The sequence below is a fragment of the Anolis carolinensis genome, chromosome 4 (genome assembly GCF_035594765.1).
Source record: "Anolis carolinensis isolate JA03-04 chromosome 4, rAnoCar3.1.pri, whole genome shotgun sequence".
In the NCBI taxonomy this organism is placed as follows: Eukaryota; Metazoa; Chordata; class Lepidosauria; order Squamata; family Dactyloidae; genus Anolis; species Anolis carolinensis.
Window position 1 is genome coordinate 156,391,726 of NC_085844.1, and position 13,559 is coordinate 156,405,284.

At 38.5% G+C, this 13,559-nt stretch overlaps 1 protein-coding gene across 5 annotated transcripts in view; it reads left to right on the top strand.

Moving 5' to 3' along the window:
* The window catches only part of lpar3 (lysophosphatidic acid receptor 3), a 48,136-nt gene that overhangs the window by 20,222 nt on the left and 14,355 nt on the right, over positions 1–13,559 (top strand). For all 5 annotated transcript variants that reach the window (XM_062978075.1, XM_062978076.1, XM_062978074.1 and 2 more), the window contains one exon: positions 4,691–5,447. In XM_062978075.1, the coding sequence (XP_062834145.1) occupies positions 4,712–5,447 (736 nt within the window). In that variant the 5' untranslated portion in view covers positions 4,691–4,711. The remainder of the gene's footprint in view (positions 1–4,690; positions 5,448–13,559) is intronic.

A 13,559-nucleotide genomic window follows, 5' to 3' on the forward strand; every position in this document is an offset into this window, starting at 1 on the left:
AATTATTATACAAACAGACATGAAGAAGACTGCTAGGTAAAATACAGGTTATTTCCCTATCTCTACTCTGCACATACCAAATAGCATCCTCTTTTTAAGTGCAGTTTGAGCTCATCTATATCTGCCACAAATTTTGGGGCGATTGCAGAGCAGAAATACTCCTGACTGATCCTGGGGGCCTCAGAGATGTTCAAACAAGTGCAGGGAAAAGGAGATGGCAGTACTGGCCAATGTGAAGAGCAGACTTATTTGCATTGGTCTGCTGTCCGCACTCTACCTGAAGTGCAGGGTAGCTCCAGAGCTTTCTCCGACATTGCTTAACATGGGAATGAATTGGTTTCACCGTAGTTTACTCAATGTTAAGGAGAAGGGGTACCTAGATGTTGTCTGGGCAGCCAGCAGCAACTTCTGACCCACTTACAGTTCTGCAAATGTCTTCCTTACAAGAACAATAGGAACAGAATCTATTCTTCTTCTTCACAGTTTTGTGAACGGCTCATGTTTTTGAAGGACCATACTTTAGAAAAAACTCGAGATTCAGCTGACAGCGTCCACACTGAGTGAGACTGTAAGAAGAGAGTATTTTAATAACCTCAGAATCTCAGTTCAACCTTATTCAATGGAAAATGTATGAAGGCACAGTCTTGGGTGCCTTTGGAAAAGAGGACAACCCTTCTTTCTTTCCCTACAAGTTTGGGGTTTTTATTGAAGTCATAGAACCTTTCTTTATTCAAATACAGTAATCAAAAGAACAAAGAAATATACCAATATAACTTTGTTGTGGCAAGATTAACCATAGCTAAATACTGGAAAGGGGAAAAGGTTTTAACTAAAAAGGATTGGAGAGAAAGAATGTGGGAATATGTGCTAATGGCCAAAACTAACCAATAGTAGGAGGAACAAAAGTAATGAGGACTGTCGAAGGCTTTCATAGCCAGAATCACAGGGTTGTTGTGTGTTTTCCAGGCTGTATGGCTATGTTCCAGAAGCATTCTCTCCTAACTTTTTGCCCACATCTATGGCAGGCATCCTCACAACCTGGAACATAGCCATACAGCCCGGAAAACACACCACAACCCTGTAATGAGGACATTTTGGAAAAGTGGATGTTGGCCCTGGCATATCTGAGTCAGTGACATAGAGGAGTACTATTAGGAATCTAGGATTAGGCTATGAATTGGCTTAAAGGCTTCTTTGTGGTTCAGTGTCAGAAGCTATTGTGAAGGGTGCATGGGTGTGGGGAAGAGGTTCTATTTTGTATGGGATAGGGGTTTTGGGTGCATGTATGATCTGTAATACGTTGTGTGTTGTTGTTTCAATGTTATGGTAAACTCTTACATTAATAAAATTAAATCACAAAACAAACCAAAAACAAAAAACCCTTCCTTTAAATAATAAAATAAATAATACCCCTGTAGACACTTTTGTTAAATTTTGTTTTTAACTTTAGCTGATGGTGGGGGAGATGTCAGTTTAGTTTTGCAAGAGCAAAAAGTGTAGTAACTGGCACATGCCAGTTTGAAATGTTGCTTTAATTGAGTCTTTGGGGTTTCGAGAAAATGGGGTGGCCCTCCTCAAGGAAACGTGGACAAGTGCCAGGGAAGAAGGTACAGGTTTTGCTAGTCCCAGGTTTGTGAGTTTCAGCACCAAATATTTTCTCAGGGCTCCTACTCTTATTTCCAAGAACTCCCAGTTACTGATACTACCTGTAGGGTTAGGAGTTTATGGTGAATGTTTGAAGGGAAAATGTAAATGGGGAAAAGACAAATGAATCCCCAGCAACCTACTCTCCAGCATCCCCCCTTTCCAATAAGTTGGTAATAACATTGGGGGAATATGTTTCTCTATGCCTATATTTAATCAATAGAGATATTGTAATTAGGGGGGAAAGGTCACACCTCCCTTCTCTATGTTGTATTTGTCTCCAAATCCCTTTGTCTCATCATGGTAATTGCATGTGTTGGGAACAGCTTCCCACTAAGAAAGAGGGAAAAGGGAGAGACACAGGAGCAGGAGTGAAGAGGTCACAGGAAAAGTGGAAGGAAAAAGAGGAAATCTGTACTTATTCTAAAATGTATTGAAACATAAAAGACTAAGTTAAAAGTAAGTAACTTAAAAGTAAGTAACTTTTCTCCAGATATCTCAAGACTATGTAACATCCTCTATAAGTGTTATGCAACTAGCTTTAAGATATGTCTGCAATGTATGTATGTGTTTATGTGTGTGCTGGGCCCTTTTTATCCTTGAGTATCCCTCTGCATTGTGGCACATAGAGTGGTAGCATTTCAGATGGCGCTTCCAACAATGCTGGGCTTGTGTCTTTCTTTGTGTTTCTCTATAGGTATGAGTAGGGGCTTAGGGGCAGCCATCGTGGTATAATGGTTTGCTTGTTGGACTACAACTATGGAGACCAGGCTTCAAATCCTCTCTTAGACATGGAAACCTTCTAGGTGATCTTGGGCAAGTCACCTTCCATCAGCCTCAGAGTGAGACCAAGGCTTGCAACCCATCCTTGAACAAGTCTTGACAAGAGAATGTTGTGTTAGGGTCATTGTATGTCAGAAAAAGCATGAAGGCACACAAGAAAAACAGGGTCTTGGAGAGCATGGCATAAGTCCACCTGACTACTTAAAGACTTAACCCCAAAGGGAGGCACAGAGAGAGCCATCTTTCCAGCACTTTTGTCATGGGTACTTCTTCCTGCTCTATTTGTAGTCTCCTTCTGACGTCTCCACATAGTTGAATCTCTCCTCCTCCCTTCATTTGGTCTCTTTCTTCCTCCACTCTTCCTCAAAGAAAACCCAAAGATCTTACATATATTGTATCTTTTACTTATGGCATTTTTCTTTTTCCTCTTCTTTATCTTCCAGCTCCCACATCACCCATTCAGGTTTGAGACCCCAGATTCTGTTGTCTCTTTTATTTTGAACTTAATTTGGTGAGGCAATGAATGACATAGAGTTTCCAGGTTTCAGGTATCCACTGAAATCTCACGAAATTGCTAAGCTTTACCAGGTTTCCAGGCAAGCAGACACATCTGGGGTTGGGAGGTGCTGAATGGGAAGATTTTCTTGTGTGAGGTGGCTTTAAACTTGGTTATTCATCTCCTCCCCACTCCCAACTGGAGTCAGGACTTACTGGCTCAGTGCAAATATGAGTGTGTGTGTATGTTTCACTTGAGCAAGGAACAAGGGGAAAGGAGCAGGCTGGAGGAGAGAAGAGAGGGGGAGGGAGGGAGGGGATTTGGGCATGTGGAGCAAAGATCCCATTGAGAACAAGACAGAAAGTGCAATGTTCAGGTTTAATGTCGTAAACAAATTATTTAACTGAAGGAAACTGGTTCCATTTTGGAGAAGAATATGCTTGGTAAGTTAGAAACACCTTGTGGGTAGTCATCGGATGTGCCCTTGATTTATCTTTGTGATGATCAGTTTTTTTAGAATACATTTGGATGCAAATGCTGTCCTTTTTAGATGAAAACCAGATGAAATAAAAAATAGCTCATGAAGAAGAATGATTCTTCTGAAGATTTTGAATGGACTTCAGGTTCATGGAATAATTGTATCTTACTTGACAAGATTTGGATGTGAAGTAAATTGCATGAACTTTTGTAATTATTTCTACATGTGCCTATATAAATAAAGGGTAAAGGTTTCCCCTGACATTAAGTCCAGTCGTGTCCGACTCTGGGGGTTGGTGCTCATCTCCATTTCTAAGCCGAAGAGCCGGCGTTGTCCATAGACACCTCCAAGATCATGTGGCCGGCATGACTGCATGGAACACCATTACCTTCCCGCCAGAGCGGTACCTATTGATCTACTCACGTTTGCATGTTTTCGAACTGCTACGTTGGCAGGAGCTGGAGTTAACAGCGGGCGCTCACTCCGCTCTCTGGGTTTGAACCTGGGACCTTTCGGTCTGCAAGTTCAGCAGCTCAGCGCTTTAACACACTGCGCCACCGGAGGCTCCGCCTATATAAATAGCATTGGCAAATTTTATGGAGATTTCTGTGCTTGGTGATGCCTCTCAGAAATGCTTGGGAATCTTTATTATTCATTACCTTCAAACTACTCAGTGTAATACTATAGCCACTACTAATTTGTGTTATGACTACAAGTTGAGAGATTTAATCAGTTTGACTTCTAGTATATGAAGTTGGTATACAGTATATGGTGACAAGCTTGGGAGAGCTTTGTTTAAAATATTTAAGAGATTATATGCTTAGGTCAATTTATGAAGCATATTTACCTTGTCACCAAATCAACAAGCATACCTATTTACATAGAAACCAATTATTTAGGACTGATACAAAAAGATACTATCTCTATTGACTATCAAATGTTAGCGATAAAAGATTAAGAATTTTCATTCAGTGTTTGTCCTCAAACAAATTTCTAAATGTTGCTTATAAAACCATAACAAGGTTTTGTCAGGGCATATTGGCATTAAATACAGAATTAAGTCCATATTTTTGCACTTAAAACCAGCCTATATTCTCTAATGGGGGTAGCTTGCATGTGTGGGAATAGGCTTAGGTCACAGGGTTTATGAAACATATGCAATTGCATTTTTTGATGTGGTTTGATGTTAACATTGTCTCTTTGGGTAGATGTCCACTCCATGGCAACGCTAGCAAGAAAAAACAAAACTTGCCATTTTAACTTCTGTTTCTCATTTTTCCCCCTCCCAGGATGTTATTCCCTACTTCAGGATGAATGAATGCCACTACGATAAGCGTATGGACTTTTTTTATAACAGGAGTAATGCAGCCACAGCAGATGAATGGTCAGGAACATCCCTCGTCATTGTTTTATGCTTTGGGACTTTCTTTTGCCTCTTCATTTTCCTTTCAAATTCACTGGTCATAGCGGCTGTGGTCAAAAACAAGAAATTTCACTTCCCATTCTACTACTTGTTAGCCAACCTAGCAGCGGCAGACTTTTTTGCTGGCATTGCCTACGTGTTTTTGATGTTCAACACTGGCCCAGTCTCAAAAACATTAACTGTCAATCGGTGGTTTCTGCGCCAGGGGCTTTTGGATACAAGCCTGACAGCTTCTCTGGCCAATTTGTTAGTCATTGCTGTGGAGCGGCACTTGTCTGTTGTTCGGATGAGGGTCCACAGTAACCTCACAAAGAAGAGGGTCACTTTTTTCATCCTGTTGATCTGGGCCATAGCCATTTTCATGGGTGCAGTGCCCACGTTGGGATGGAACTGTCTTTGTGACATTTCAACCTGCTCTTCCCTGGCTCCTATTTATAGTAGGAGTTACTTGATATTCTGGACAGTCTCCAACCTGGGAGTTTTCTTCATCATGGTGGTGGTGTACATAAGAATCTACATGTACGTCCAGAGGAAAACCAACGTTTTGTCCCCACACACAAGTGGATCCATCAGCCGCAGGAGAACTCCAATGAAGCTTATGAAGACTGTCATGGCGGTGTTAGGTAAGATGATATGCACAGTGGGGCTTATAAATCACTATTCCTCTTCAGACACATAGTATCTCCTGGATGACTCTTCTATTGAGATAGGTTCCCATTTCTGTTTGCTATACTGCTCTTCAAATGATTAGACTCCATTCAGTCTTCATCTGATCTATCACCTGACACGAGAAAGGAATCTTACTAGGACCTATTCATTTCATTTGTATTAATCTTTGAATGTGCAGCTATATACTGTGGGAGGGCTGCTTACAAATACTGACCTATCACTAAACTTTACACACCAACTTACTTGCTGCTTGTGAATTATCACCAGTTCTAATATATTTAGACATTCTGTTTTAATTTATTTTGTAAGGCACTTTGGGTCTCATTTGGGGGAAATACAAACAAGATGTAAAGAAATAAAAAAATAAAAAATAATGAAGTGTCTCTATTCTATTCTGTTCACAGTATAATTTGGAGGCATTTGCATGCAGACTGAGTTTGGAGGAGAGGCTTTTTCAGGAAATTTCCAAGGTTTGAATTAGACATGGTAGCTAGAGGTTGCCTTCTCTTGACTTATAGGACTGCAACCTTAGTCCTTATATTGCTTTGTTCCTAGTGTCCAGTTATCTGGCTTGGATTGTCTTGGCAAAGCTGCAGGTGATCCTTGAAGGACTTCTTATACATGAGTAGCTGTTGTTGTGTGCCTTCAAATCATTCCCAGCTTCTGGTGATCCTTAGGAGACCCTATCACTAGGTTTTCTGGGCTGTGTATGTGTGACTTGCCAAAGGCCACCAAGTGGGTTTCCATAGCTCAACAGGGAACTGAACTCTGGCCTTAAACAATCAAACCACTACACCATACTGGCTGTATATGTCTACAAATTCAGTGCCAGGCTTACATTCTCACTTGACTGGAAGTCTACAATGATACAATGCATTAACTTTTTTTTTTATAATGTTACAGAATAGAATAAAGTCCTTGGGCATGAGAAGTTGAGTGGGTGTTCATAAATAGCAAGCAAAATGAAGGTTGGTGTGAAAAGTCTTGTGGCTGCTTGTAAGATGTTGAACAGCTTCTTTCATAACTTTCAAATATGCCAAGTGCTCTGCTTTTCAGTGCTGCCTCCTTGACAGGAGATAACAAAAGAAGGCATTGCTCTGCTGTGCGGGAGACCATTCCTGTTGCTATTGTAACCGTTCTGAGATAACAGGAATACAGACTATCCTTCTGTTTTCCCAGCAAAAGTCTGTAGATGTAGCCAGCTTATTTGCCTAATGCTATGATCAAGGATACTATTTCTTCACTCTCTCCGGAGCCAAACTTGTCCTTGAAGATTTTGATTTAAACATAGGGAGAAAAATCCATCCATTTGACCCAGTGGTCTGACACAGTGAAATAGACATCTAGATATCTAGAAAGTACTGTTTCCACTGTGAGCCGTTGTTTTACTAATCCAAGTAGTAACATTAATGTATCCCTAATCTGATTTTGCATAGTATATGAACAATTGCATCTGAGAAACAGAGCACATGGTTTGTGTGAATAAAGTTTGGAGTTCCATTTCTGTTCTTTTCCCAGTTTAAAATAATAACACCATGTAACATGATTTTTATTCCTGGCATATAAATGTCATTTCCTAATTGATTATATCATAAAACATGGAAAAAGTTTATTAATCTGCAAAAACTTTGGCATGATAAAGGTTAGACAGTCCTGGTAGGCACTGTGGCACCCCACTTCTGGGAGTGAAGGGTGGACTTCTGTAACAATCTCCATAAGTTTTTGTGACTCAGGAGATTGTAAAAGGGGGCTCTCCTTGGGGCTGGATTGAGGGTTCCCACTGGAATGAGGGTTTGGGAGGGAATGCCCTCAGGACGGCCTTCCAGTTAAGATTGGCCAAAGTGTGCAGCCAAAGATTTTTGGGTGGCCCTCAGGATTTAAGGGGCTCGCCCAAATATTTCTTTGGTAGTGGTCAGAGGGAGTGACACCTGGGCCAGGGATAGTTCTCACTATGTGGTTTATAACCCAAAGAGTTATTTTCTTACAGGTTAATTCCCCTTAATTGTGTTTTTGTTCACAGGTTCTTCCAGAAGTTCTAGAAAATAAATACATACAGTAAATAGGTCAGGAAATGGTCCTTTAGATCCATTTTCCTATGTCCTATTTTCTTTATTTCGTGGTGGGAATTCAATACGTCTTAGGTCAGTATTTTAACTTGGTACACAGCAGGTTCTAATGTTCCCAATTCGTCAGGATCTGTAAGGTAAAACAAAACCATTAAGAGTGTCCTTGGAGATTAAAATCCTACCAGTTCTTCCCTACTTCTCTTCTAGCTCAATGTACATTTCTGTTTCTTATTATTCTTGCCTGTTTGTTATCCTGGGAGAAATGCTATAGATGCCAGAACCAGCATAATCCCAGTTAAAATATTTCCTTAAATTAAGGAAACACTACTAATAATACAGAGAGTATGCAGGGTATATTGACTTGAGTGTTGGACTCTGGAGATCGGGATTCAAATCCCCACTCAGCCACAAAACCAACTGGATGACTTGGAGCAAGTCCAAGTCTCCTAGCCTCAGGGGAAGGCAACAGCAAACCTCTTCAAAACAAATCCTGCCAAGAAAGGCCTGTGATAGGTTCTCCTCAGGGTTGCCATAGCCTGGAAATAACTTGAAGGCACAGAAGAACAACATACTTAGCAGTGGCATGAAAAGCTATGGTTTTCTAGACAGACAGAATGGCCCCTAAGTATATATATAGCTGCTCCACCAATCTATATTTCAGAGGCTTCATCTAAGGGCCCTTCCACACAGTCATATAACTCAGAATATCAAGGCAGAATAACCTATGATATTTGCTTTGAACTGCATTGGCCAGTACAGACCGCAGCCATAGTGGGTTTGCCACACACCTTCCCAGTAGATTTCTGAACAAACCCACTAACAAATTAATTTGCTACAAAGCAGAGTTTTCCTGCTTTGTGGCAAAAACATTCGTGATTTCATGGGCGGCATCTGTATGGCCCCCGCTAATATCTGGGAGAGCACATATTTTGTGCCCGGTCTGGATGCGCCTTGAGATAATAAGGTTGGTAGCACAAACTTTTCTATACTAAGTACAGGTTCAGAATGCCTTAGCCAAAATGCTTGGTATCTAAAGTGTTTGGGATTTTTGATTTTTGAAATACTTGTATTTGCATATGCATACATAATGAAGTCTAAACATGAAATAACTTTATATTTTACATGTCCCTTATAAATAACTTGAATGTATCTATACACAATATTTTAAAATTATTTTGCGTATGAAACAAAATTTGGTTACATTGAACCGTCAGAAAGCAAAGATGTTGCTATCTCAGTCATTCAAGCAGGCTATTTTGTATTTGAGATTTGAGTACTCTGGATAAGGGATTACTCAACCCGAATATTTCCTCAGACAAAAATACTATGGCATGGATGATCCTTCCTTTGGTATTCTATGTGATATTTACATACTTGAGGATCTTATACCTTCATCCAGTTCCTTCATTTTAATATAGATGTACTTTGCTACATTTCACTTTCCCATCTCTCACCTTCCTCAGGCTCCTAGTTGTCAAAACATCCCCTTCCCATTGTGATGGGCACATCCTTGGCCTGCTTTTTCATGTGTAGAGTAGAATGGCAGCCATTCACTTTTATGAAAGATAAAAAAGATGTATTTGTTAGATGTTGATCATTAAAAGAAATTTGTGTTGTGCTCTAGATTTCATCCTTTTGACTTTGTTTATCCTACCCCAAATTTCCCTCTTATATTACGGCACTTTATCTACCTCATCAGGTTTTAATCATGCACTCCTTGCACCACCACCCAGCCTTTTACTATTTTAACTGCAGTATTGTTTTTATTTGGCAGTTCTATTTGCCATTATATTATTGTTTAAAATGGTGGTTTAATTTGTGTTAAATGTCAATGATGTTTGTTTTATTGTGAATTGTATTTTATCTTGTACAATGTGGAAATTTGGGCTTGGCCCCATGTTAGCTGCCCTGAGTCCCTGTGGGGAGATGGAGGCGGGGTACAAAAATAAAGTAGTAGTAGTAGTAGTAGTTGTTGTTGTTGTTATTATTTGACTTCAGGATTCAGTAGTTGTTCAACTGAGCTAGCCTTTTTCTGCATAAGCCAAGGGTCCAAGTCCAGTTGCTCATTCCATTTAAATAGACTGATTGAATCAATTATTAATGGTGATTTAATATTTATATAAATACTAATTAATATTAAGGATCGGAAGGGAAAGGGAAGAAAAGATTTAAAGGCCAAGCTAAGGCGAAGGCTAAGGATTAAAAAGGCTAAAATAAACAACAAATCAAAGCTAGGAAGATGGCGGAGTACTGACCTTGGGGGAAGATAAGATAAGAGCCCTCCTTCTTGTAAACAAAGTGAGCTGCAGCGGAAAGCCCCGTTGGAAGAAACCGGAAATAACGCAGAAGGGAAACCACGCGAGAGAAAGGAGGGGGAAAGGACGTGACGTGAAGAAGGGCAGAAGAAGCTTAGACGAGGGGGAGACAGAAAGGGCGGAAGCAAAAGGAAAGAACAGAAGAAACCCACAAAGGAGAGGCAGGAAACGCCAGCAGGATTGAGAGGAGGAAAAAAAAGGGAGAAAGGGAGAAGCGGAGAAGGTGAATCTCCGAAAGGTAAAGTGGAAGAAAAAAAAAAATTCTGGGTAGGGAAGAAGGAGAGACTAAGGAAAGACTAAAGCTTAAATAAATAATAGAAATAGGTGTTGGGAATTCCCCAAAAGAAACGGCAAGATAGTAAAGACAAAGGTCCCCCAAGGGGAAACAGAGGAAAGAAAGAAAGACCAATAATAAAGAGATACAAAGAGATATAAAGACACAAGTAAGTGGAGGAAGGTGAGGAAAGTATAATAGGTAACTTGGGGAACTGTATGACTAATGTGAAACTACCAAAAAGAGGGAAGACTTATAGGGGCGGATTGACAGAATAAGCAACTATATAAGAAAGCATACACGAGTGGAAATTTTGCCTAACTAACCCTATTGATATTCAAATTAATTATTACTAGCACGAAAAGAACATTTGAAGAAAAAAATAAATAAAAATACTCAGAGAACAAGATGGCAACATTTAAATTTAAATCAGACAGAGAAATAAAAGACTCAAGAGGTGCGATCAGAAGACCATCCCTGAATGAGGAAATGAACCTGAAGGATATGATGAAAGACATGATGAGAGAGATTCAGAAAATTCAGGAGAAGCAAGACGTATACCAGAAAATTCAACAGGAACAAATGTCGGATTTTAAAAAGGAGATTAAAGAAGAATTGGGGATAATGAAGAGTGAGATTACAACATTACAACAGGAAATAAAGGATCTGAAAAATGAAAAGAAAGAACTAAAGATAACTCAAGAAAAGACCCAATATAAACTAAAAGAACTAGAGAGAAAAAATGAAAAAATAAACGCAAAACAAGAAGCCATGGAGGCAAGAGAATTGGAACATCAATTAAGAATGAGAAATATACCGGAAGAGCCAGGAGAAAACATAAGAGAGAAAGTAATAGAGATACTAATGAAACTTCTGGACTGCTCCGAACAGGAGATACAAGCACAAATGGACAGAACGTACAGGATCAACACAAATTTCTCAAGAAGAAACAAAACCCCGAGAGACGTGATAGTACACCTTACAAAGAAAATTGCAAGAGATGAAATATTGAGAATAAATAACAAAAAACAGATATTCTACAAAGAGACAAAAATAGCGATATTGAAGGAAGTACCAAATACAATAATAAATAGAAGGAAAAAATATACCTTCCTGACAGAAGAATTGAAGCAACAGAAGGCGAGATACAGGTGGGAAAGAGAAGAAGGATTAATGACAACGTATAAAGGTCAAAGGTATTGGATCACAACAGAAGAAAGAGCCCGAGAATTTTACAACACAATAAGAAAGGAGAAGGATGAAGAATCTGAAAGGAAACAAAAAGAGAAGAAAAAACCAAAGAGACAACCTATAGAGTCACCCGAAAAAGATGATTTGGACATAAAAGAATGCAGACTGAACCTAAGGGGAAACATGGAACTTACGAATTTAGGAAAAGTGGAAGAAAGACAGGTGGAAGAGGAACAAGAGGATAGAATGAGAGAAGAAGAGGAGGAAGAGGACGAGACAGAAGCAGTGGGTGATAAGGACGAAGATAAATATGAGTGAACTTAAAATTTATTCAAACAATATTAACGGACTAAATTCGGCAACAAAAAGGAATAAAGTATTTAATGAGCTAAAGAAAAAAAGATATCAAATTATTGCTCTACAAGAGACCCACATAAACCAAAAACACGTTAAATATCTGGAGGAAAAAAAACTGGGACAATGCTTTTATGCCTCGGCATTAGAAAAAAAAAAGGGGGTAGTGATGTATGTAGAAAGGAGAATACCAGCTAAATTAGCTTTTAAGGATGAGGAGGGTAGATTCATAGGAGTAAAAATAACGATTCAGGGAATAGATATATTAATATGTAACATATATGCACCTAACGGAGCAAAGTCAGCATTTACAGAAAAACTAAAAGGCAGTATTAATGATCAAGAATATGAACATTTAGTATTAATAGGAGATTTCAATGGTGTAGTAGAGGGGGAAATAGATAGGAGTAAAGTAGCGAAGAAAGGGAAAAGTAAAAATAATATAGGAAATTTACCAAAAACAATGATGAACATGATGAAGGAACTAAACATTCAGGATAGTTGGAGAATAAAACATGAAGGAGTAAGGGATTTTACTTTTTTCTCGACCAGACATCAAAGCTGGTCGAGAATCGATATGGCGTGGGTGTCAAAGTCCTTAATACCAAAAATAAGAAAAACAGTGATATTGCCAAGGTTAGATTCAGACCACTGCCCATTAGAACTAGAGATATTCTACAATAAAAAAGAATGGAAGTGGAGGTTAGATGAAAATTTATTGAAGAAAGAGGAAGATATTGAAAGAATAAGGAAAGTAATACAAGAATATTTCGAGATAAATGACACAACAGAGATAGACTTATTTACATTGTGGGAGGCAAGCAAAGTAGTAGTAAGAGGGAGATTTATCCAACAAAAAGCAATTAAAAAGAAGGAAAGATTAAAAAAAATGAACAAGATAATTGAAGAAATAAAAAAGGAAGAAATTAGGTCAAAATCAAACCCAAGAAACAAGGATACCCAGAGGAACATAGAAATCTTACAAAAACAAAGGGAATATTTGATAATGGAGGAAAGGGCTAATAAACTGAAATTTATAAAGCAAGATTTCTTTCAAAACGCAAATAAACCGGGAAGATGGATGTCTAATAGAATTAAGGAAAGAAAGGAAAGTAAATATGTAACAAAAATAAAAGAAGGGGACAAAATATATACAAAGGAGGAAGACATAAAAACCCAATTCCAAAAGTTTTACGAAACACTCTACCAAAAAGAACAAATAGATGAGGAGAAAATAATGAAATACATAGAAGAGAGAAAAGTGACCAAAATCTCAGAAAAACAAAGAGAGGAACTAAATAGGGAAATTACAGAGCAGGAGATAAAGAAGGCAATACAAAATTTGAAACCTAATAAGGCCCCAGGCCCAGATGGGCTAACAGCAGTATATTATAAAACCTTCGGCCAAGAGCTAATACCATACTTGAAAAAAATTATGAATAGGATCAGAGAAATTGCAAAAATGCCGGAAACATGGAAACAAGCAAACATATGTACAATACATAAAGAAAATTCGGACCCAGAAAAAATTAAAAATTACAGGCCAATTTCACTATTAAATTTGGATTATAAAATTTTTAGCAATATAATAGCGGAAAGATTTAAAAACTTTTTAAAAAATTGGATAAAAGAAGAACAAACGGGGTTTTTGCCCAATAGACACCAAAGAGAAAATGTAAGAACCATCATTGACTTGATTGAATATTATGAAATAAAAAATCAAAAAAAAGTTCTTTTACTGGCCCTCGACGCTGAGAAAGCTTTCGACAATGTAAATTGGTCCTTTTTCAAATTATTAATAAGGGAAATGGATATAGGTTATTATTTCCAAAATACAATTGAAGCAATATACACCTCACAAAAGGC